The sequence below is a fragment of the Xiphophorus hellerii genome, chromosome 11 (assembly GCF_003331165.1).
Source record: "Xiphophorus hellerii strain 12219 chromosome 11, Xiphophorus_hellerii-4.1, whole genome shotgun sequence".
Lineage (NCBI taxonomy): Eukaryota > Metazoa > Chordata > Actinopteri > Cyprinodontiformes > Poeciliidae > Xiphophorus > Xiphophorus hellerii.
The window spans coordinates 13,084,869-13,108,173 of NC_045682.1; the positions used below are offsets into that span (position 1 = coordinate 13,084,869).

Below are 23,305 nucleotides of genomic sequence, written 5' to 3' on the forward strand. Positions count from 1 at the left end.
TGGTAAAACTTATCAATTCTAATAGTAGACCCTTAAAATTATTTATTTCTTGATATTTCTGCGCAATTTACGGTTCAAAGTGCAATCTTTGTTTTCGTATTTACTTTTAAACAGAACGACACTTACTTTAGCTGTCAGTTGTAATCTCGCGATCTCTGAACTGGAACGTGACTCAAAATGGCGACAGAACATAGCGCTAATTCACGAGCGGATGTCCCAGCTTGCAGTCTGTGATCAAGTCAGCCGTTAACAACCAGTGATGGATAATACCAGAGAAGAAATAGCTTCGCGCCATCGTCATTTTTATAAATTTTGATATCGTTTGTTTGTTTAAAATCCAGAGTGAACTCGAACGAGAAAGGAAAACTTCACAGGTAATAATGTCAACGGTAGCTACGCTATTAGCATGGGAGCTAACAGGCATATTTTAAGCGCAAGTATTAGTTAATTTAAAAGTCGCCATGAGCTCTGAAGCTAGGACAATTCGTTTTCTTGTGATAAAATTGAAGGACTTTACTGCATGCTTATGTTTGGCGGAACTTGTGTGTTACTACTTGTTCCGTCAGAGTGCCTGACCCGCTCAATATGAAGCGCACTAGTGTTTACATATACTAGTAAAATTAATATAACCCCCAAGAGCAAAATTGCTTTTAGTTTCATCTTATTTTATCTCTTGCTAAATAACATTTAAAGGTGCAATTGAGTGTTTGTTGCTTTGATAGTAAAACGACTGGTGAAATCGTGTTAAATTATTTCTTCCTTGCTCAAATGAAAGTGTCATCCAGCTTTGAAATAGCGCGGATATCTTATGGAAATATGTGCTTTTTTTGTCCTTTGAATAAGGCCTCCTTAATTTTCTTTATTTGGACACCCTGCAAGGTTGCATGTGTAGCACTTATTTGATTATATAGCTGCTCTGTACAAACACAATCCGAATAATTCAGTAAAAAAAATGTTTATAACAAATAAAAGATATATTTTTAGTAAGTATTTATTTTTCAGTTTTATTTTGCCACTCATAATTCACAATCAACAAGTGGATTTCATAAATTACAATATCATCAAAAAGTTTATTTCAATTAATCAATCCGTTAAAACTTGCATATATGTATTACACAAAGTGAAAAAACCGAAAATTTGATAATTACATATGGGGGAAAAAAACAACTAAATATGGAAATGTTACGTTGTGATTTGTGCTTTTTCTCAGCTAGACGTCATAGCCATCTAGATAAACAGAAATAGATATTTTATATATAGTGCTTTGTGTAATATGAGTGTATAAATATTAGCTCCACATTTTGAATTCAATCACTGACATAAATAATATTCTGATTCACTGAAACGTATTAAACCAGATTTTTGTTTAGATTGATCCTGCATCAGTTTGTCTCTCTACACATTTGTACGGTACTGCCTTTCATATCTAATTCATTGCCATTTTGTGTTTTCTTACTTCAGTTTCATTTCTCTTTCATTCTCATGTACCTAAGCGGCTGAATTTCATTTTAATGTTCTTTGTAGTTAAGTATGTTCATAAATTATGGAGAAAATGTATTCATATAGATGCTAAAACCTTACATATATACTATATTAAAATGTACTGTATAACATTTTCTGAAAATGCACTTTACTTTCTTCCATCCATTTTGGGCTGGTAGTCTAGTGAAATGAGTACCCTTAATCAAACTATAATAGCTCTACTAGTATTTGCAGCAAGTATTTGCTGCTATTTACTAAATATATAGTAGATATTGAGTTGCATATCCACATTTCCTTTCAATAGACAATGGGTAAAGATAGTGAAATTGTCGAAGCAGGTGTAAAACTTGCTCCTGGTGGGTAAGAACTGACACTTGATCACTGTACAACACTCCATTTTGGATAAAAATAACAAAAAAACAAATAAAATATACAAAATGGCGAAGGGACAGGATTACCTGCACCTGTTAGACTGCTTTACAGCATCGTGGTTGACTCAAAGTTTCATTGCGCTTTTTAATGGTGTGTTGATGAAAAGGAAACAGTTTCTAGTAATGCTTCTTAAAGGGTAATTCTGCACCTATCACACTTTATTCTTGTTTTTATTCTGGTTTCTTACCTTTGGAAAGCACAAGACAAACTGTTAGTGTAGTTTCAGTTTGTTTTTGTTGTTTTGTCCAACTCTGTCACTTGTACTTGAGACTTTTTCCTGTCTCGTATTTTTTTTCCTGTCAGTTATTACCGTATTTTTGTATATAATTGTACAAAGTAGCCTTAGGGCTAATTATGTGGCTCTGTCATTTTTTGACAAACATTAAGAAGATATAATATTTTATGGTTATTATTTTCCCCCTTGGTCATTCTGTAGCTCTGTACTTTTGTAGCTTTTGTCATTTTGTGACCAACTTTGTAGGGTCCAAAAAAAAAAAAAAAAGAGTCTTCTGCCAAGGAACGTTTTGTACCAAGCATGAATCAATTTTTACCTGTCAGGGAACATTTTGTACCTGCTTTGATGTTTTAAAAAAAAATTCTGGTTTGAACTCTGTGGGCTGTTGGTAAATATCACTATGACTCCTGAAAATGTCCAGTAGAAAGAGGTTGATTAGTCATTTTGGTTTGATTAGGTGTCAAAATCGGTCAAACTGCATTAGTGTCAGTTGACTCTTAACAGGGATCAGAACCAAAGTGAAAGGCAATACGCTGTTTACATAACGTCTTAAAAATAAACTGGAAAATATTCATTAGCCCATAATGTTATGGGAAAAAAACACTAATATTAATGCGCTGATGTCCTGCTTTGTTTCCCAGTCATGGCGGAGGAACGTAGGCAGAAGCAATGTTCGGTCAGCCTGCCCACAGAGTCCATGAAGGCCATGGCCGAGTCAATGGGAGTGGGGCAGCTACAGGAGGAAAGCTGTGCGGCCCTTAGCGAAGAGGTCAGCTACAGAATCAAAGAAATTGCACAGGTAATTTATTAAAGCTATTTTTGTTTTTTAGTCTGTTCTGAGTCTGAAATTAAAATCTCCAATATCTTTTAGATGATACGTTTTCTTCTTCTTCCCCACAGGACGCTCTAAAGTTCATGCATCACGGGAAGAGACGCAAACTAACCACCAGTGACATAGACAATGCCCTGAAACTAAAAAACGTGGAGGTAAGGGGTATTTTAGAAGTGAAGCAGGACAGTTTTGCTGTTTCATGTTTGTGCGTTTTACTGATATTTTTCTTCTCACTCTCTGTGTTATTAGCCCCTGTACGGGTTTCAGTCACAGGAGTTTATCCCTTTCCGCTTCGCGAGTGGCGGTGGAAGAGAACTTCATTTCTACGAGGAAAAGGAGGTCGACCTCAGCGACATTATAAACACACCTCTTCCAAGGGTTCCTTTAGATGTTTCTCTCAAAGGTACACAGATTATCAAGATTACTAGCTGGTTTTCTCTGCTTTAGGCGTTTTGAGTGGCTTATGAATAAGTTTACGATCGAGCTTCGTTTCCTAACAGCACACTGGTTAAGTATCGAAGGAGTTCAGCCGTCAATTCCAGAAAACCCACCGCCAGGTTAGTCAGGTTTAACATTTATTTTCAGTATCTTAAAACTGGAAATTATGATTTTATTTTGTCTTAAAAGAGAACTTGGGTATGACTTTTGTTCCTGTCCTTTTCAGCATCAAAAGAGCAACAGAAAACTGAATCAACAGAACCGCTCAAAGTGGTCAAGCCTGGTCAGGAGGAGAAAGGTGCAATTCAAGGCAAAGGTCAGAACACACCAGCTCCTGATAACAAAGGTCAGTATTACTCCTTTTGTTTTGGAGGAACTTCTTGAATAATATTTTTGTGCGCTTCCCCATTTTATATTATTATTCCACACATTCATCACCATTTCTACACCGAATTGTTCTGTTTTTTTATGATTGCTCTGAGGAAGAATGCGTGATCTCCATTGAATCTGAAGATTTTGTCCTTTTCACAGGAAAGGAGAAGGGTCTAATCAGGCTGAAACCACGCAGCACCCACGAGCTTTCTGTAGAGCAGCAACTCTACTACAAGGAAATCACAGAGGCGTGTGTCGGCTCCTGCGAAGCAAAACGAGCCGTAGGTTTTACTGGTTTTTCAGTATGCAGGGGCAATAAATTATTATTTTAATTCAAGGTTTCCCGCAGAAAACTTGCTAAGCACGCAGGTTGGGTCCTAGGGCAGTCATTCATCCAGCGGCCAGTTTTGTTTTTGAGTTAAAAAATGTTTAAAGTTGACAGGAAATTTGAAAATATCACTTGATGATTATGTGTTATTTAAAGATCGAAGATGAATACCTCAACACCAACTATAAAGTCTTAAAACATACAAACATTTTTAAAAGACTTAAGTAAATAAGCAATACTTAGCCTGGTGGGGGCACAAGTAAGGCCTGGTGGCCCGCCAGGCTTATAATACATTGACTGTTAATTACTGTAAATGCCAACTCATATCTTTCACACCTCTGTTGTTTTGGGTAAGCCTCTTTTTTTTTCTTCTCACAGGAAGCGTTACAGAGTATTGCTACCGATCCTGGACTCTATCAGATGCTCCCAAGATTCAGCACATTCATTTCTGAAGGAGTAAGCATGTCTCCCAACTATTTCTAATTTTCTGAATAGAGATGAGCCAGTAAGTCATTTCTGAGTTCTGAGTTTGATCAGTTCTGCTTCTTTTTGTAATATAAAACACAATAGAGGGAAAAGAAGCTTTAGGATATTTGATAAAAGTGGAAATCTTTAATCCAGCAGAAAATAAGGAATTACAAGATTCTCCAGATTTAAGCATCAAATCAAATGTGTGTAACTTGTATCTCATTTTTCTTATGCACTTTTTGGAGGTTAACAAAGCAAATGTGGCTGATGCGTTTGTAGAGGAAATAACAGAGCATTTTAGTTTTTAATGTCTATAGTTTTTCCAAATTTGACACCGTCAGCCAATAATCACTGCTGATCAATGAAAAACTGACATGTTTTTGTTTATTATTTTGCCAGTGTGAATATTGTCTCTCTAGTTCCATAACATTTTACATCAGACATAACGCCCACACATATCTTTGCTGACTTTATTCTCTCTCCAAAGGTTCGTGTAAATGTGGTCCAAAACAACTTGGCTCTACTGATTTATCTCATGCGGATGGTCAAAGCCCTAATGGACAACCCCACTTTGTATCTGGAAAAATACGTGAGTATAGAAAACAAACGAAATACAACATGTATAACTTAAGAGAAATTGTTATGTTTTTGATGCAGAGCGATGTGTTGTTGTTTTTAGCTGCATGAGCTGATCCCGGCGGTGGTCACCTGCATTGTGAGTAAGCAGCTCTGTTTACGGCCAGATGTCGACAACCACTGGGCTCTACGAGACTTTGCGGCTCGTCTGATGGCCCAGAGCTGTAAAACGTTCAGCACAACCACCAATAACATCCAGTCCCGTATTACCAAAACTCTCACCAAGGTGACTTTTCTCCTTCAGCTTCATTTCTTTTTCTTTTCTCTGACAGAATTGATGTTTTTTGCATAAACCTACTCTTTAAGAAGAGTAGGTTTTTGACAGATGAACCAAACACTCCTATGCTGGAGTCTTCAGATGTCTTCATATTTTCCAGTTGTACCATGATTGATATCTTTTTTTGGCTCTAAACTTTTCTCACATTAAACCAATTTTCTGATGTATTATTTTTTGTTTGTTTGTTTTTGTCCTCCAGAGTCTGTTGGATGACAAAACCCAGTGGACGACGCGATACGGCTCCATCGCAGGGCTCGCTGAACTGGGAGCTGATGTAAGTAGGATCTAATTTCCTTATTTATCAAACTATATAAAAATAGAATTGAAATATAAAAAAAAAAAAAAAACTTTTTAAAATCCTTTTTTCAGGAATTTTGTTTAAATATTTTACTATCTTTTCTTCATCTTATTGTAGTTTGTTCAGTCCTCAAGTTGTACAGATTGTAGATTTTTATTTAGATGATGAAGAAGATGATGTAAGGAATGTTATAAATAAACATAAAACATGCTTAAAGTTAGCTTCTTGTCTGTCTAAATAAAACTTGAGCTCATTTTTTCCCTGCCTCCTGTCATGACTCTGACTTTTGTTGCTTTTTCTAGGTGATAAAGACTCTGATCCTTCCGCGGCTCGCTGTAGAGGGCGCTCGCATCAAAGCAGTGATGGACGGGCCGGTAGTGTCCAACATCGACAGGATAGGAGCTGAACACGTTCAGAGCCTCCTTCTGGTAAAGAAAGTCTTTCTTTTCCGTTTTTTCCGTGACGTATTTCCGTACGCTGAAAACATAACACAACGTCTGCACATTTGATTTGAAAGTTGTGCTCATTTGTTTTTGTTATCTTTCAAAGAAACATTGCGCCAGCGTCATCGCCAAAATACGGCCTCAGCCGGACAACGTGGAGCAATACCGGACGGACTTCGGCTACCTCGGGCCCATGCTGTGTTCTCATGTAATGAAGGCCAGAACTCAAGCAGCGCTGCAAGCTCAGCAAGTCAACCGGACCACCTTAACAATCACACAGGTCAGAAAAACACAAATGGAGGTGAATCGATGTCCGGACCGATTGGACATGAGTAAATAAAGCTAGTGGCAATAATCTAATTTAGATTTACACTCAGAATCCATTAAGATGAGACGTCCTAAGAGTAGCAGGCCGTTTATTCATATGTGATGAAATGTTCTTGCAGCCTCGTTCCACGCTTTCAGTCTCACAAAGTGGGTTGAGTGGATCAGGTGGGCCTCGCACTCCCAGCATCATTAAGGTCCCGAGCTCCCTCACCCTCATGTCTCCAAGACCCGGTACTCCGTCTCAGCCGTCGCCACCGGCGACAAAGTACATCGTGATGGGAACCAGTGCGGGAGCTGCCTCAACCCAGCAGGTAATCTTTTTCAGTTTTAGTTTAGGGAGAGTACCAATAATCAGGAACTCTGTCCAAAGGAATTTTTCCTAAACGTAGAATCTGATTTAAAGTTTTTCTAGTTTTTCCTTTTTTCCTGGTGTCATTGTGTAAATAAGATTTCTCTAATCAGTAATCGTTGCCTCAGCTGATCCATTATTCCTCCATCTGTCCGTCCACCCTCCATCTTTCTGGTTTTCGATCTGGCCACTGATCTTTTCAGACGTCCGTCCATTTGTCCATTCATCAGTCCTTCTAGTCATTTGTCCTTTCATCTGTCTGTCTATCCATTTCTTTTCTTTACAGTTTGTGGTTTTTCCATGTCTGTGAAAAGTCTATTTTTTGTATAAATTTGGACCAAAAATTGACAGAACCTTTGAGATGACACTTTGGGAAACTATGGAACTTTGAAATAAAAAATGTGCTGGAAGCCTGACATAAATGCTCCAACAAAACTTTTACTAACTAACTTAACTTGCACTTCTCTATTTTAAAATCAATTACCACTATACGGCAGTAAACTTTTCTTTTGGCCTTTCGTTTAGGTCATCACCCTTAGCTCCTCCCAGTCAGCCTCACCAGTAACCAGCACTGTTCCCAGTGCAACTTCCACACTGCAGCCCTTGGTAAAACTGGAGCCCGGCAGCGGTTCTGGACTCACGGCTCCCCGGCCAATGCAGAAGTACATAGTCGTATCTCTTCCCTCATCTGCCTCCTCCCTGGAGACCAAAAGCTCTGTGCTTCCATCCTCCATTTCCTCGACTCAAGTCGACGGAGGCATCAAGCTGGAGCGCTCCGATTCCCCTGCAGCAAGCACCCAGTCTCCACACTGACGTGTTTTGGTACAGAAGAGTCTTCTCATCTTCGGGTTTTTCTCGACCGAACCTAAGGGGGTCGACTTCGGAGCGATGTGAAGAGAATTATGTGAACTCTTGACTGATGAGAGCAAACATGGCCAGACTTTGTAAATATCTTAATGCTCAGTGAAAGCTGATCAGTCCGTGAAATCATCAGCGATTCAGCTTATATTCTAACTGATTTCATGTCTTTTTTTTACCCTAAAATAAATTTGATTTTGTATTAAATCTTGTGTGTTGTGTTTGTGGAATTACGGTAAGACATCCGTTTGTTGTATGAAACATAATAGAGAAAAAAAAAGAAGAAAAAACAGCTTGGTGGCTATCAAATGAAGCAAGAGGTGTTAAAGCAAGAAAAATACATTGTTGGAAGAGGGAGTGCAAAAAGATTAAAATAGGCAACATTGATAACATACAAAGAAGTGTGTTTTCAAATCACTTTAACATCATTTAATTGTTAATACATTGTTTTGTAAGGCAGAAATGGGGACTCGAGTTTTAGACCCTTAAGTTGTAAAAAATAACTTCTGGTTGCACTTGGACTTGTATCTAAAGACTAGAGACTTGACTTGGAATCCTGGCCTGAAACTCAAGTCTTATCAGTTTTTATCTCAAGTAACAAAGAGTGAAAGTTGAAGTGGCGTTTAGGCACAAATTGTTCTTCCAAATCAATAATGATCTTGAGCATTTTGTCTTGAGTCAATGTTTTCAATTCTTTTGTCCTTTAAGATGTTATTATTTAAACTTAGCTAAACTTCTTAAAACTACTTCTACTTCACTACCTACATATGTTACTATAATAGGTTCCTTATTTTGCCATAAGTCAGTTACAGCAGTTCTGTGTGAAAAACGGGTCGGTTTCCCTTAAACCTATAGAGAAATTTGTAAAATGTCATACAGTTTTAAGGCAGTTCTACTAAATATTAAGGAATTGTGTCCAAATTTCTGAATTTGTTTAAAAGAAATCACTTCTATTTTTGGCATTTGTGTCTGATTTTTGCCAGAGACATAACATAAAATGTCAATTTTCCTTTTCACATTGTTTGGGGTGAACGGATTCAGCCATAGGCTTAACAGCCATTTTATTTTGAAAGGACACTCCTACGGATCGTGACTATTTCCTCTTTGGAACTAGAGGGAACAGTTAGCAGTTGTAGAAATATATCTATCTGCTGTTGTAATAATGAATTTCAGAGTACGACCTTCAACAAAAGAAGACTGCAAAGACATATCGAGGATGATAATGGTGAGTTACAGGCAGCTGGCTGAAACTCCTCTGCTTTTGAAACACTTGCTAACCTGGACGTTATTTCCTTATAGTTTGTGTAGCAGTAGTTGCGGGGTTATTACTCTTTTTCATTCATTTGTTGTGGTTGGAAAATGTTGTATGCAATAATTATATTTATGAAATTCGCAGGAGCTAGCGGTGTATGAAAAAATGCCCGACCAGGTGGAGATCTCTCATAAAGGTGAAAATAAGTTATACAAATTTAAATATCTACTTGTGTAGTCCAGATAAGACTTGCGTATTTGCTAGTTTCACATACAGTCAAAGTTCAGACTTACCTAATAAAACGAATGGTGCAGTTTAAAGTATTTGCCAGCAGATGTCGCCAATTCACAGTTGTTTAATTGAGACAAAGAACTTACGATAAGGTTTTATTTGCATTATTTTTGAGGAAAACAGTAATTAAATTGTAATCTCATTAAACACATCATTATCCATGTGGAAAGTATGAATATTTGTGTAATTATATGTAAATTCCTTAAAATGTAATGGCAGTGAAGTGACCACAAGTTTTTGTTTTAAAGTTGTGGTCCAATATCTGCAATGGCAAAAGTCAAGCAGGTGGAAAATATGTACCCTGTGAGGTTATACATTAGAGAAACTGCAACCAAACATAGGTAATTATACAGAGAGCGGTACAGCAGCACTGCATTGTTGGTGAATGTTTAGCTGGGTTGGGTGATCGAGTAACATTATGCAAGCACCACTTCTTCTGTAAAAGTCGAGAATAATAAAAACTCAAATTACCATCCAAAATATTCAAATGAAATTGTAAAATGTAATCTAGTCAAAAAAGCACATTATTTATACATATCTTTATATATGGCATGCAGTTTGTTTGGCCTGTGAAAAGATTAGGAATGAAAAGTGTTTTTTTGCTAATCTGTCCTTGTGTAAATTCAGAACTGGAGCGCGACGGTTTCTGCCAGAATCCCTTTTTTGAATGTCTTGTTGCAGAAGTTCCTGAGGAGCACAAATCTAAAGAAGGTAAATAAACACTAAGGTCCCAACATCGGTTTCCTTGTCTTAGAGATAAAAATAATGCATGCAGAGTACACCTTTCTAATTGTTCTTAGAGTCATTTTTTTATGTTTGTGGGTGTTCTTGTTGATTTTTTGTTTGTGTGTGTTTTGTGTTCTTTTGTTAGGATTTTCCGTCGTGGGATATGCTCTGTACTTTTACACCTATAGTACGTGGAGAGGACGATCAGTATATCTGGAAGACCTGTATGTGATGCCAGAGTTCAGAGGTACAAAATGTGTTCTCCTAAAAATAAAACTTTTGTATTATCTTAAAAGTATTGGTTTAGTTACCGTCTTTGTAATGTCCCCATATGTTTTTGAAATTCTTTTGCTACAGGAAATGGCATTGGCAAGGGTTTATTGTGCAAAGTTGCTGAGGTATGTTTTACTTAATTTAGTCTCAACTCTGATGCATACAGGTGACTGTGGACATGCTGCTGCAGCTCAGGAGAAAATGTATTTTTAACCTGACTGCCAGTATGTGAGCATATTAATAATGTTATACTGTGATCCAGTGCATGGTTAATCAGAGGAGTGTTGTGTTTACCCAGGTGGGGAGAAAGAAGGAGTGTGTGCGGCTGCAGCTGTCGGTGCTCGACTGGAACACACCATCAAGAGACTTCTACGCTGCCAAAGGAGCTCAGGATCTCACAGTCAGTGAAGGCTGGCACTTCATACGCTTTGATGGACAGAACCTGGACAATTTAGCTAATGAAGCTCCTAAGGATTAAATGTATGAAAACAGCCATAAACTGTGCCCTGCTGTAATATTTTTATCTATGAATAAATTAAGGTATACCACCTTTCATGTGTGTCTTCACATATTGTAATTAGCTCCTGCACGTCTGTCAAGAGACATTACACACAGAATCACAGTGTCTGGACCTTAATTTGGCTTCACATGTGAACAATGGTGTCCAAAGCTTCTTTTTGAAAATAATTGCATCAGTTGTTTGGACCTCTCGTTTAACCATTTAAAAGAAGGTAAATTATTAGTGTGTGTGAAAGAGATCAATCCGGTAAGAAACATAATGGCAAATATGGAACCAGCAAAAATATAAATCGATAATTTATATTCGCTCATATTCAGTCAATTTAAATACAATTGGAAAGTGCATTTCAGGAACTCAATCTACAAAGTGTGGCACATTATATAATTACATATAGACTGATGTTTTCAAGTTTATTTCTGTTAATTATGATGAGTGCCAATTAAAACTGTATAGCATTTAAGATTTCAGTTTAACAGACCAATAAAAACATTTCAATATAAAAATGTGATCTTAGTTAAAAGCATGTTATATTTTTAACTAAGTGCTTAAAGGTTGCTGTTTCCAGAAGGCGCTCTTAGTCTGACAAATGAGCCCCATTGGACACATTTTCTAATTTATGAAATATGACTGTATAATGTTTAATGTATCTACATAAGTAATTTATTGTGCAACTTTCAAAGGCCATAACCTAATTCATAAATACCTCCTGCCACCTTCACAAACAGGAGAATCACATCAATATAAGTTACAATGTTATACAGATATATTCTATTTAATTATTAACTTTTTGCTCCTACAAAATTACAGCATTCATCATCCTCTTTATTTAATTTCTGTTTGGGGTTGATATGTGCTGATTTTTTAAAATGAAGTGAACTGAATTAAAACATAACATAGCTGCTCTACCAACGGTTGGCCACCAGGTGTCACCAAAGATAACTTTTGAAAACTTCGAGTAACTTTATTCGACAGATACGCATAAGGGGTAGTGAGCAACAACAGAAAAAGCTGCTATTTTTTGGAAGGCGTCATCATCACGAAATTGAAGCATATGTTGTTGATGTTGATTTTTTATTTTTAAATTAACTAAATCAATACTCAATCTTCTGAATGAGAGCTTATTGGGGAACAGTAGGACTGACCGGCCGATATTCACACCAGTCTCAGCAAAAACTATTTGAGTCCCTTTTCTTTAAATAATAAAGCATTTTCATTTGTTACTAAACTGTCCCATGGAGAAACGTTTGGAGCTCTTTAATGACTGCACAGAAATCTGTAGATTTCTGTGTGTGTGTGTACAAGACATGTCTGTAAATATGTAGGCATGTGGGAACCTTGGACAGTCAAGATTTTTCTCAATTAAATTAAAGCATTAACAGAAACAAAAATCAAGACAAGCATAAGAAGATGTAAGCAGGTTTGTTAAAAGTTCTTCCTGGTTGCATCTGAAAAAAAAATATATATACAGTACAGACCAAAAGTTTGGACACACAGTTGTGTCCAAACTTTTGGTCTGTACTGTATATATATATACATTTTAATTTGGAACACAAGGAAAAGTAGCTTTCCATGTATTTCTGGAAATGTTCTACCATCAGAGTAAGAAAATAGCTTCGGGGATGTTTTTAATGTTTTCTGGGGAAATACACTGATTTTACCTTTTTTCTAAAGTTAAACAAAAGTTTTCAATATTTTTGGATTTGTTTTCAGCAACCCACAACATGTTGCAGCCACGAGTGGTTTTAGCAGGATATGGAGTATTGGTTTTCTATTAAACATACCAGTTTAAATGTATCGACAAGATCCTTCTGAACTTCGTATAATTAACAAGGCATCATGTTAACAGAGTCTAACATCTCTGCTGTAGGTTTTCCATGGGTTTTTTTCATCCGAGTGGCATCGTTTTACTAATTTGTGACTTTTTAAGGCAGTTGTTTGCAATACATGGACAATGACATTCCACACTTGTCAGATTTTTATTTGTAAATAATTTTGAAAGCCATGTATCCTTTTCTCGCCACTTAACTATGCCCTACTTTGTGGCGGTTCACCAGACAAAATTGTGATTTTGTTGTAACATGAAAAATGTAAAAAAGTTTAAAACATTTCCATATCATGAATCTGGAGTTCAGGGTATTTCCTGTTATTAGGTTACAACTATAGTTGTCACCTGGAGTCTATCATTAGTAAATATATGGCTGAAATGACCATAACTACCAGACTTACTGAAATAATCAAGTTTTTTGCGTGTACAACTAAATATGTGGCAGGTTTGACAAAACAGGTACAATAAATGTGTTTTATACAATAAAGCACATTCAAATCTTCAGTGCAAACAAGCTACATCATAATTAAAATGATCACATATTCTTAGTTCAAATAATCTCATCCCCTGTGGTTGTATACATTTTTTTAATGGATTTATGAATCTTTACGCAATCCGATTGTGAGTCATTGGAAATCCTTTGAGTACAAAAAAGGAAAGGTAACCTGCAGTAACAGTTTATACAGCACAAATCTTACTTTGCATCGATGGAGTTAATATCTGATCAAGTTTACGGCAAATCCACAAAATCAAATGCCGTCAAAATGTTCACGCTGTCATTTCTTAGTATACTAAGTAAATTTAAACCTTCATCATTTGTTAAGGAAAAGAAAGGATCTGCTGATGTTGCCTCTCAGACATAAGCGTTCCTGCCATAGTTGATCTGTGCCGACTGAGACGTTGCCACAGTAGACAGCACGCGTCTTCTGGAGGCTGGCTGGTATGGGTAGGACCTAAAAGAGAAAACGTATTTCAGGACAAAATGTAAAATCTTGAGCTAACTGATGTAACGACAGATACTCACATCTTTTCACTGGAAGAATGTAGTTTGCAAGCGCACAACAGGCAGGAGCCTCCACAGAGGGCGAGTACAGCGGATGACCAGCCGATGTAGAGGGCCTGTCCAAGCTCATACCTGAAACATGATAATGTTTATCTCATATTTTCTTATCTAGTGTGTAACATTTATGCACTGCTTTACAAGCGCTTGTGCCATGGTAAACTGCATATACTGTAGCTATTGTTCTGTTGTGTAATGTTGAGATGAACTTACTTTGTCCCAGCATAAAGCTGGTCGAAGAACTGCTGGGTGATGTTAGCTGCATACCAAGACACAGCAATCATGGTGCAAAGCCCTACAAAAAGACAAAGACTTGTTCACCTTAAGTATGTGAAATACGGAGAAAAATACAAACACGTCAATTATACATAGTTTTAGGGGATTTAAAAAATGTAGTCTTGATACATAATAAAAACAGATGGCTTGGCATAGAGGCCAATAAAGGAATCGTACAGGTTTGTGATAAAAATAGTATTTTACAACGGCTGTGTGCTTGTCTGAGTTTTGTTATTTGTATGGTTGTGTAGAGTTGACTCCGGTCCCAGTCGAACTGTAGCTTTGATAATTCTTACCAACCTTTATATTCATAAACAAACCAATTTTTAGCAATTTATTTAATCATCATTCCATATTTGTTTCATTCCTTTGGTAGCATTTGTGTGTGTGTAATTTTAATGAACAATATTAGTATGAAGTGACATAGTAGATAATAGAAATGTTTTTTTAAATCATTTTCTGTCTTCACGGTGGGAACAATGCAGCTTACTGCAGGAATGGGTTCTTCGTATGCCTCCATTTTAATTTCAAGTTTGACTGATCTACAAATGTGGTTTTTAATCTTGACTCAATTTAAAAGGGTCCTAATGCCAAAAATACAACCAAAATGCTTTATTGTGTGTTTATTCTGCGCTTTAATGAATCGTTGTTTGGTGTAGAATACCGAATTTCGAATTTGACCAATCTGTTTATTTTAGATTTTGAAACCGAAGTGGCCAAAGGCAGCCCAGATTTCTCATTAAACTATCCAACACCCTCTTTTTTAAATCATCAAACATAACGATACATTAAAAGAAATCAGAGGCTAGCTTCAGCATCATTAGCAAGTCGCAGTGTACGGCTACTAGTAGCAACACTTGCTGCCCGCCAAATCAGTCATAAATCATAAGCCCCCACTAGTTGATACAACTAGTACAACCAAAAATAACAAACTGGTAGGATACCTTTCTTAATGTGTCCTCTTATGCTTAGGTCTCTGACCTTGAATTGTTCATGTTGTGACTTCCACAATTTTCAGACTTTTGTTAATATATAGTCGCCTGTGAACAGACAGTTATCTGCAGGATAACCTCTTCAACAAATCATCCATTTACTGATAGCTTATCTTCTGTACACAAAGGTTGGAGCATTTGACACATTTACCTAACAAGGTGTTCAATGTGGAAATGAGGTTAGGGTGAGTTCTTTTAACACAGTTCTTTGGTTATTCAGCTCTGCTGGCCACACCTTTTTTTTATTTTATTATATTTGAGTAATTTCAGTTCAGTAACTCCACTTTTATTGTGGCGTTAAAGTTGTACCTTGAAGTAAAAAGAACACCCCTCCGATCGCCGCGACCCGGCCTTTCAGAACATAGTTTTCTCCGCATACTTTGGTGCACTGCATCCCCACGAGGGTCCCCACAAGGCCAAACGCCCCAAACACAATGGAGGCAATCATCAGCGCTCGGGAGGCCTGGATGTACCCTGTGTGAAAACATTAAGTGAAGCATTAGTGATTTGCTTAGAAACCTACTTTCTCCATGTAAAATCGTGTGTCAAAAATGTTTGTCACACCATTTTACAAGTGTTTTTTGTTGAAATGTGTTTAAATATTTGGCTTGTTCAGCTCATGAAAGTGTGTTATTTTCGTGTAAGCTATTAAACAGAAATATTTTTTCATGTTTTGTTGATTTTTCTGCCACATTTTGATCGAAATGCTGTCAGAACTCCTCTTGTTTTGGACGTTAATTTCCATTGGTGACAGTAATGTTGATGAGGAAGGAGAGGTGTGGCTTCAGCCACATCATTCACTGTTGCACAAGCTCTGCCAATGTTGTTGTGAACATTGCATTTGTTTCCTGATCACAGTCAGAGTTGTGTAACAATACAACAGGTTTTAATAATAATTTTAAAAAAATTCTTAATATTGTGTCACTGTAGGGCTGCACAGTGGCGCAGTTGGTAGAGCTGTTGCCTTGCAGCAAGAAGGTCCTGGGTTCGATTCCCGGCCCGGGGTCTTTCTGCTTGGAGTTTGCACGTTCTCCCTGTGCATGGTGGGTTCTCTCCGGGTACTCCGGCTTCCTCCCACAGTCCAAAAACATGACTGTCAGGATAATTGGTCTCTCTAAATTCTCCCTAGGTGTGAGTGTGTGTGTGCATGGTTGTCTGTCCTGTCTGTATTTGTGTTGCCCCCTTACAAATGTTTATCAGATCAAATTTTGAAGCTATAAAATATTATTTTCATATCTGCTAATATATCTGACGCCACGTGAACAGACACTACAGTAAACGATTTCATGTTCCTTTGGTAACTTCTGACATCTTAATATATAGTTTTGTGAAGTGATAAATGAAGAGATGAAGCCAATATGCCAGATTGACTCATGACTAAATGATTGTCTTTGAAAGCATTTTAAAACTTTGTGACCTTATTGAGTGTTTTTTTGTTTGTTTTTTTTTTGCTGCTGAAGTTATTGCACTACTTACTTTGTTCTTTCACCTTATCATATCTTATATTCCATGTGTTTATGACATACTGCATCCTCCACAGTAGAAAGCTTCTGGCTATAAAATGCTCCACACTGTTATGCAGATTAAGTCAAACATTGACCACAATTACATTCATACATACGTTCTAAAAATGAAACTATTTCCTCCTTAGACTATGCTACTTTTACATTTGTCTAAATGTCTCCATTATCTTATTACCATTTCCAAGTTAAGAGAGAAATTCAAACACAGTTTTGTTCAGACCACATACCATTTAGCTCCAGCAAGGATGGGAAATCTCGGCAGTTGTGAACCCCTGTGGCGTCCGTTGAGCAGGACATCCACAGATTTTCATAGACGGCTGAGGTGGTAATAACGTTACCGTCCACTGTAGACTCTCTCCAGTATCGATTTGGAAGGGCGACACCAACCATAATCCATCCCAAAAAGCCCAAGAAGCACGCAACAGCTTCCACAACTGGATTCATTTCGTCCTCTTTCTTTTTCCCGGCTTGTCCGAAACGATCCGGTCAGAGGAAGACGAATTACCAATTTTAACAGTCCAAGCTGTCTTGTTGCCCAAGGATCTATTGGCCACCCGTCCACAGACCAGTTCCCTGTAAACCTTGCTCTAAAGTGCGGCAAAACCCTATAAATTAATGATTAATTCCAAATACCCCACTTATAATTTTTCTATTATTCAGGTTTCTGTTGAACCTTCAGAAAGGGTAAATGTTTACACAACTTCCAGGACAACAAAGTGCCAGAGCCGTTCAGTCTTCCTCACAAACGTCAATAGACCTAACGGCATGTATCTCCCCTGGTCATTTGCTCTGGACTCTATGTCAACAAAAATCAAGTGAGTTCTTGATGGGATTTATCAAGCTCCGACTTCTTGATACTCCCTGAGAGGAAAGGGACGATGGGAAAACGTTCAGCCCCTAGAGGTTGGGGTTGGTCAATAAATATTGACCCCAAGATGACCAAGTTGGGACATAAGGACGTTTACTGTTTAACGTCTCAAAAGGCATAATCAAAGTTTGAAAGATAGACTAACTTCCCTTCAAGACAAATTGTCTAGTCTTGTTCAGCTAGTCGAGACCAGACAACCTGCCAATGACCATAAAATTGAACATTTTTCTCTGTTCCAAAAATGTCAACTTTAATATCAAAATCTTTTTGACCTCAATGTCGTGTTGCTTAATGAACAACTCTAAATTTACAAGGTATAGCTGACCATTAGTAACTACCTTAAATCATTTGGATCTCGATAAGATCAAGAACCGTATCCACAGACAGCTTAAACTAATATTTAAAGTTTTCTGAAGCAGCATTGTTCATCAGTAACATACAATAAATTACGTTCACAATAGTTTTTTGCATAATGATACTGAAACAATTGTTTCACCTAAATAATTGGACTTTTAGCCCAAATTAGGCACTTTAATTTCTGTGCACACCTAAGAAATTAATTTACCAAAGTCGATGCGTCCAAAAATATTCTTCTTATGAATTTGAGCTCTATATTGCTTTCAAACAAGCCACACAAAGTTTAAGGAGGTAACTGGTGGAACTGCACACAGCAGCAGAAATACACAGATTTAACAAGCTTTTCTTGTCTGGTTTCTATTGCAAATATCTCAGTATACATGAAATATGGTAAAACCTACTTGCAAGTAACTTTTCAGTGAGATAATGGAGTTTCAATGGCTTGTTATAAATTAAATAATCTGCCAGTGGAACTAGTACATTTTCAAATCAATATTAATCAATTACTGACTTAAAAGAAGCTCTTGAAAAATTACTTTTAAATTATTTTTGTCTTGTTTCAGATTAACTACAATATTTGCAATGAAAACCAGACAAAAAAATACTTAAGATTTTGTGTTTTTGCATTGTACAGCATATCATGCATACAGTTAAGTCTGACTGTACAGTTTTAGGGTTAATAAAAAAGTATGATTAATTTATGTAAAAAAAAATCATAGTAGAATCTGACTTTTCTCAATATCTGTATGTCTTGAAAGTGTGCAGTCAGCAGTTTTACTTTTATGAATCATCAGAAAAATGTTAACAAATAAAATAGTGTGCAAAAGTGATGAAAGCTCGGATTTGCTTTCTTTGCACAACTATCTCACACTGCATATTTTACAGTTTGTAAATACACATGTATGCCTGGCATTCTACATGGATTTTACTTTTCTGCCATGTAACATTTTGGCAACAGATGAACATTTCAGTCAGTGTCGTCTTTGAGTTACCTGGGAGAGCTAAGAGGGAAGGAAACTCCCGACAGTCATAGACCCCCGTAGAATCGCTTGCACAAGACATCCACAGGTTCTCATAGACGGCAGAAGTTAAAATTACGCTCCCATCTTGGGTCGATTCTTTCCAATATTGATCCACCAGTGAAACGTAAACTAGTATCCAACTGCCAAAACCCAGGAAAAGTGCTGTAACCTCCATAAAATCCTGCATCTTGGAAGTAGTTTTCTATTAATTATTAAAGGTTATAGTTCTTGCGTCTGCCGGGAGCTCTATTCGCCACATCTGTGCCTGATATTGGGGAGTGTGAGAACTGACTCAAGATTTTTTTTTTTCTTCCACGTGCAGCCAAACCTGGAAATTTGGACATTGATTTGTTGCTGTAGATGCTATTCCCGCCCAAAATTGATGGCTTTTCACCCACAGGCACCAACCTAAGAGCTTCACATGTAGGAAGGATTTTTTTTTTGTCTATGATAAACTCCATTTCAACAGGGATTTAAATTGAAGCACCAAAAGTTTACAAGTATTGCATTTTTAAAAATAGACTCTCTTACACTACATTTGGTAACTAATTATTAATAATTAAATGTTTGATAAGGAATACCGAGTTTATTGTAGAAAATTAGCTACAGACAGAGTAAAGCTTGATTATCAAATGCTATTTTGATTTTTTGATTTTTTTTTTTTTTTTTTTTGCTTTAACTATAACTTGTGTTGCATTGTAACGCAAGTTTAATCTAAAGATTCTCAATTGTTTAATTGAGATCAAATCATCTTCTTCTTCTGCCCTTTACCCTTTAGATGACTAATTTGGTAGCTAATTGGATGTTGAAATAACCTTAAGCAAGGTTATAATTGGACTTTTAGCCCAATTAACTTTAAGGAAGGTTATTTCAACATCCAAAAGCAAATACTTGCATACGTGGAGATACTAAACTGAGGACAGAGCAAACAAAGAGAGCTGATTAAAGTGTGTAAGTGATATATTGAAGGCAGAAAGAGTTTTTCTTTTTTTTTAACACCGGTTAACCATTGATAGGTTTTGCTGCAAGCCAATAGATGCATTGACTAAATCTTTAGTTTTTTTTGTTGTTTTTTTACTTTGCATTTTTCCGGTTAAAACTTGACCGTGACTCGCCTCTTCTGAAACCCTCTCATTATTCATCTTTCATGACTATCAAACACACGGACAAATGCAACAAAACTCTTCAGCTGTCTACCAACGTGACTGCTTATAGGAAGCGAATATGTTTCCCTACTGGATCCACTTAGACAAATCTTTGTTTAGGATAAACTTTAAACTCTTTATTTACAGTCTGCATCTTATCGCCGATGAGTTGTTGTCTTTAATAAAATAAAAAACGGTTCAAAGTGCTTTGTCGTACAGTGCTCACAGTGTCAAGCAGGTAATTAATTTGGTTCCTAATCATTAGCTTGTTAATGTTTTATTTTTTTATCCCTCCCTTCTGTCATCTGAATTATTTATGAACTCGTGTCCGCACTGACCTCCTCAATTTCAAACCTGGCAACCTTGGGGGGTTTCCACCAACTTCAAGGCATGAACAATGTTGAGCTTAAGTGGGAGCTCTTAATCTCGTCTAGGTTTTTTCTTCTTTGCTGATGTCAGTGAAATCAGTTCTTGCACATAGCATAAAATGTGTCAGGCAACGAGGTGTCTATGTGTGTGTGAGCTGCTGGGTTTCTACAATACGTAACAACAAGTGCAAGTTGTATGTGCTGAAGAAAAGATGGCGTGTGTCAGATAAGTACAAGTTGCTGCCGGTGTCAAGCTTTGATTACAAATAGCTGATGAGTCAAATCCATGTGACACCATCTTTATTTGTAATTACTGTGCCAGCTATGTGATGACTCAGTCTCTAACAATCTAAACTGATAAAGGCGTTCGGCTGATTCATAGATTTTTTTTATTATTTACTGACTAGTATGAAATGTCATAGTGAGAAGTTTAAAAGAGTCTCCCTTTCAACCAGCCACCTGCCTTTGACAGGAAATATTACCTAACTAAACAAAAGATGGACTGAAACAATTCTCCCACTAAAACCAGCAGTGTTCTTTACACTGAAGCAGATTATTTTTTTTATTATGGTAATTAAAGATTTTGCATTACTTATTCATGTTGTGAAATTAAAGGGTAAGATAAACTGACAACAAACAATAAATCCTTTCAGTGTGTAAATGTCAAGCAAGCAAATGTGGTGGAAAAATGTAACGCATTGAATGTGTGTGAAAACTCTTAAACTGCTATTACTCTGTTGAAACACATTTAGATTCAGATTCACCTTCTTTTCTTTGGCAGTAGTTTATTATCACAGCCCACATGTTGACTTGGTAATATTTGTTCACTTTGGTTTGGAAGATTTTTCCAACTCAATCATTTCCTGCCTTCCGATTTTCTAACAGATTTAGCTGCGGACTCAGGTTTGGCTCTTACAAAACCAAAACTTTCTTATTTTTCTGCTTGGACTCGGTAGGAGGGTGAAAAATAAATTCCCTCCTGGTCTTTTTCCACCACACACCTGAAAGTTTGGGGCTGAAACTCACTGGAACTATTTATATCATGATTTCATCCACCTTAAGGAAAACACAAGACATGAAGAACACAAAGATGCTGAAGATCCATTTATTATTGGGTCTACTAAGACTTCACATGTTCTCCATCTACAGGAACCATTTACTGCACATCTGAATTAGGTGCATTATCACCTGAAGTGAGCAGTGCTGACTTCTTCATTGCTGTATTTCCATATCAACAACGTCTTCATTAATAGTCTCAATGAAAAGGTTTTGCTTTCCTTGTGTTTTGCGATTTAGGATTTTGGGACTTTTCAGAGTTTTAGAAGTTTGCGTTTTGAAGAAGGAAAACGTTTGTTCAATTTCCTCCCAGCTATACTTAGATTTATGAGTCATTTATGTGCTCAGTACAGTGTGCTCAGCTAAAGCTGATTGATCACTGTCACTTTTGTGTAAAACTAATAGATCGGTGTTTGCAGACTGAGTTTTTTTGAGGTCAGTTATTCAGTACGGGTCTGGATTAAATTGTTTACATATTCAGCCTTTTAACATCTTGTGTAAAATTTAAGACTGAGATCGATTTAAAGAGCGTTAAACCTTTTCAGCTGTCCAGGTTTAGCATTTAGCTTGAATTACTGTTTGGAATAATGCAATAAATTATGAATGGAAGTATAATGATTTTTACTGTGGTACTTTAGTCTCTAACTATTTTCTAAATAGTTAGGAAATATTAGCCCCTGGCCAAATATCCTTGAAAAAAAAAATGCCGGTGGATCAAGTTTTCTGTTTTTTCTGAGTTGGATTTTGTTCTGGTGTTGCTAAGACTGTATTTTTAAGTTTCTCCTTAAATAAAAGGGAATAATAAAGATACTTCTGAGTAACATCTACTTTAGCACATCGAAACGACTCAGAAACTGTAAATCAGTGAGAGTAATATTACTTTTATATATTTGTTTTACTTATTACTACTTATCTAATGTGATTTAAAACGACCGTTATCGTTGCTACTTACTCATATATGCTGATTCTGCATTTTACTCGCTTAATGATGCCAGTCCACGTCTTGCACGTGTCTGGCTAATAGCTTGTGAACGACACGTTCATGTTGTAATACAGTGTTTGCTTGTCTGCGTTTGAATGAGTGCAAGGCATTAAAGACTGAAGGTTACTTCAAGGCTTTGTGGAGTTAGAAGAAAAGCGCTGATCTGGATAGGAATGTCACAGGTTGTTCCTGGAAACACAGTCGTGAAAATCATAATGAGTTTTCAGGTGACTGTGAAAAACTTTTCTGTTTTTTAGACTTTATGCAGCTAACTTTTTATGTGATTTTTCACCCCACTATAACAGCCAATGCTTTCTTGTCTACTTTTGCAACAACCGAGATGTCTGGTTGTTTAGATGTCTGTCTGTCAGTCTTCACCGCTTTTGCACATATTTTGCACATTATTCCATCCAGTTGGTTGTAGCATTCAGCATATGCCCTGCCTGTCAGTATCTGACTCTCAGCTGGTATGTGCTGAACAGTCTGCAGGCAGCCTTTGGCTTGTCTTCAGATTTTTTTTCTGGGTCCTGATTGGCATGATAACCATTTTTTCTCTATTTTTTTCATTGTCCATGTGATTGTTATGTATTTAGTGTCCTTCAGTCAAATATTTTAACCAAGTCTGCAGTCTCCCATCGCTCGTGGTATTTCTTTGATTTTTTTTTCTTCTCTGATGATGATTCTGTGACGATTTCTTTAAGACAGAATATATTTTTGCTTGTCACATTTTTATTAAATGCTTTTAACTATTATTTTCTACAACATCTGTACATAGACGCATTTTTATTCATACAACAGTGACAGATAATCTTATAAGTTTACATTATATTCATTTGACATTAGTCACATTTATGTTTGTTAGGTAATACTTTAACACTGTGATATTTTATAGACTAAAAAATAAATGCAGTTGTGTTTTTGTGCTTAAGATGTACTGAAAGGTGTTTAGGAAAAATCTTCTTCGTTTTGGGAGAGAGCGATACACTGAATCAAT

General features: G+C 36.8%; 3 protein-coding genes across 3 annotated transcripts; 2 read left to right on the forward strand and 1 right to left on the reverse strand.

Moving 5' to 3' along the window:
- The first annotated feature begins 151 nt into the window (after positions 1-151).
- On the forward strand, positions 152-7,982 carry taf6 (TAF6 RNA polymerase II, TATA box binding protein (TBP)-associated factor). The gene is made up of 15 exons (XM_032576453.1): positions 152-374; positions 2,791-2,948; positions 3,050-3,136; positions 3,231-3,384; positions 3,482-3,538; positions 3,646-3,765; positions 3,951-4,072; positions 4,498-4,575; positions 5,075-5,176; positions 5,267-5,449; positions 5,700-5,774; positions 6,101-6,226; positions 6,348-6,521; positions 6,688-6,879; positions 7,443-7,982. Exons 2-15 carry the CDS (start codon positions 2,793-2,795, stop codon positions 7,728-7,730), a joined length of 1,914 nt encoding a protein of 637 aa, XP_032432344.1. The 5' UTR covers positions 152-374; positions 2,791-2,792; the 3' UTR covers positions 7,731-7,982.
- An 873-nt stretch (positions 7,983-8,855) lies between these two features.
- On the forward strand, positions 8,856-10,872 carry sat2b (spermidine/spermine N1-acetyltransferase family member 2b). The gene is made up of 6 exons (XM_032575710.1): positions 8,856-9,000; positions 9,172-9,223; positions 9,946-10,029; positions 10,190-10,291; positions 10,402-10,442; positions 10,616-10,872. The coding sequence occupies exons 1-6, from the start codon at positions 8,938-8,940 to the stop codon at positions 10,793-10,795; spliced, it is 522 nt and encodes a 173-aa protein (XP_032431601.1). The 5' UTR covers positions 8,856-8,937; the 3' UTR covers positions 10,796-10,872.
- A 2,360-nt stretch (positions 10,873-13,232) lies between these two features.
- Positions 13,233-19,072, reverse strand: LOC116728045 (claudin-15-like). Its single transcript, XM_032575786.1, has 5 exons — positions 18,731-19,072; positions 15,300-15,464; positions 13,936-14,017; positions 13,687-13,797; positions 13,233-13,615 (listed from the first exon to the last, which is right to left on the reverse strand). Exons 1-5 carry the CDS (start codon positions 18,945-18,947, stop codon positions 13,516-13,518), a joined length of 675 nt encoding a protein of 224 aa, XP_032431677.1. The 5' UTR covers positions 18,948-19,072; the 3' UTR covers positions 13,233-13,515.
- Between the last annotated feature and the right edge of the window lie 4,233 nt (positions 19,073-23,305).

What these genes read in the sequence shown, in the direction of transcription:
- taf6 (XM_032576453.1), top strand. Translation starts at nt 2,793, where the DNA reads ATGGCGGAGGAACGTAGGCAGAAGCAATGTTCGGTCAGCCTGCCCACA. An exon ending in CCTGCGAAGCAAAACGAGCC is followed by an intron (nt 4,073 to 4,497) that starts GTAGGTTTTACT and finishes TTCTTCTCACAG; the next exon opens with GAAGCGTTACAGAGTATTGC. An exon ending in GAGCTGCCTCAACCCAGCAG is followed by an intron (nt 6,880 to 7,442) that starts GTAATCTTTTTC and finishes CCTTTCGTTTAG; the next exon opens with GTCATCACCCTTAGCTCCTC.
- sat2b (XM_032575710.1), top strand. Translation starts at nt 8,938, where the DNA reads ATGAATTTCAGAGTACGACCTTCAACAAAAGAAGACTGCAAAGACATA. An exon ending in GGTGGAGATCTCTCATAAAG is followed by an intron (nt 9,224 to 9,945) that starts GTGAAAATAAGT and finishes GTGTAAATTCAG; the next exon opens with AACTGGAGCGCGACGGTTTC. An exon ending in TATTGTGCAAAGTTGCTGAG is followed by an intron (nt 10,443 to 10,615) that starts GTATGTTTTACT and finishes GTGTTTACCCAG; the next exon opens with GTGGGGAGAAAGAAGGAGTG.
- LOC116728045 (XM_032575786.1), bottom strand. Translation starts at nt 18,947, where the DNA reads ATGCAGGATTTTATGGAGGTTACAGCACTTTTCCTGGGTTTTGGCAGT. An exon ending in GGTGTTCTTTTTACTTCAAG is followed by an intron (nt 14,018 to 15,299) that starts GTACAACTTTAA and finishes GTCTTTTTGTAG; the next exon opens with GGCTTTGCACCATGATTGCT. An exon ending in CAGCTTTATGCTGGGACAAA is followed by an intron (nt 13,798 to 13,935) that starts GTAAGTTCATCT and finishes ATCATGTTTCAG; the next exon opens with GTATGAGCTTGGACAGGCCC.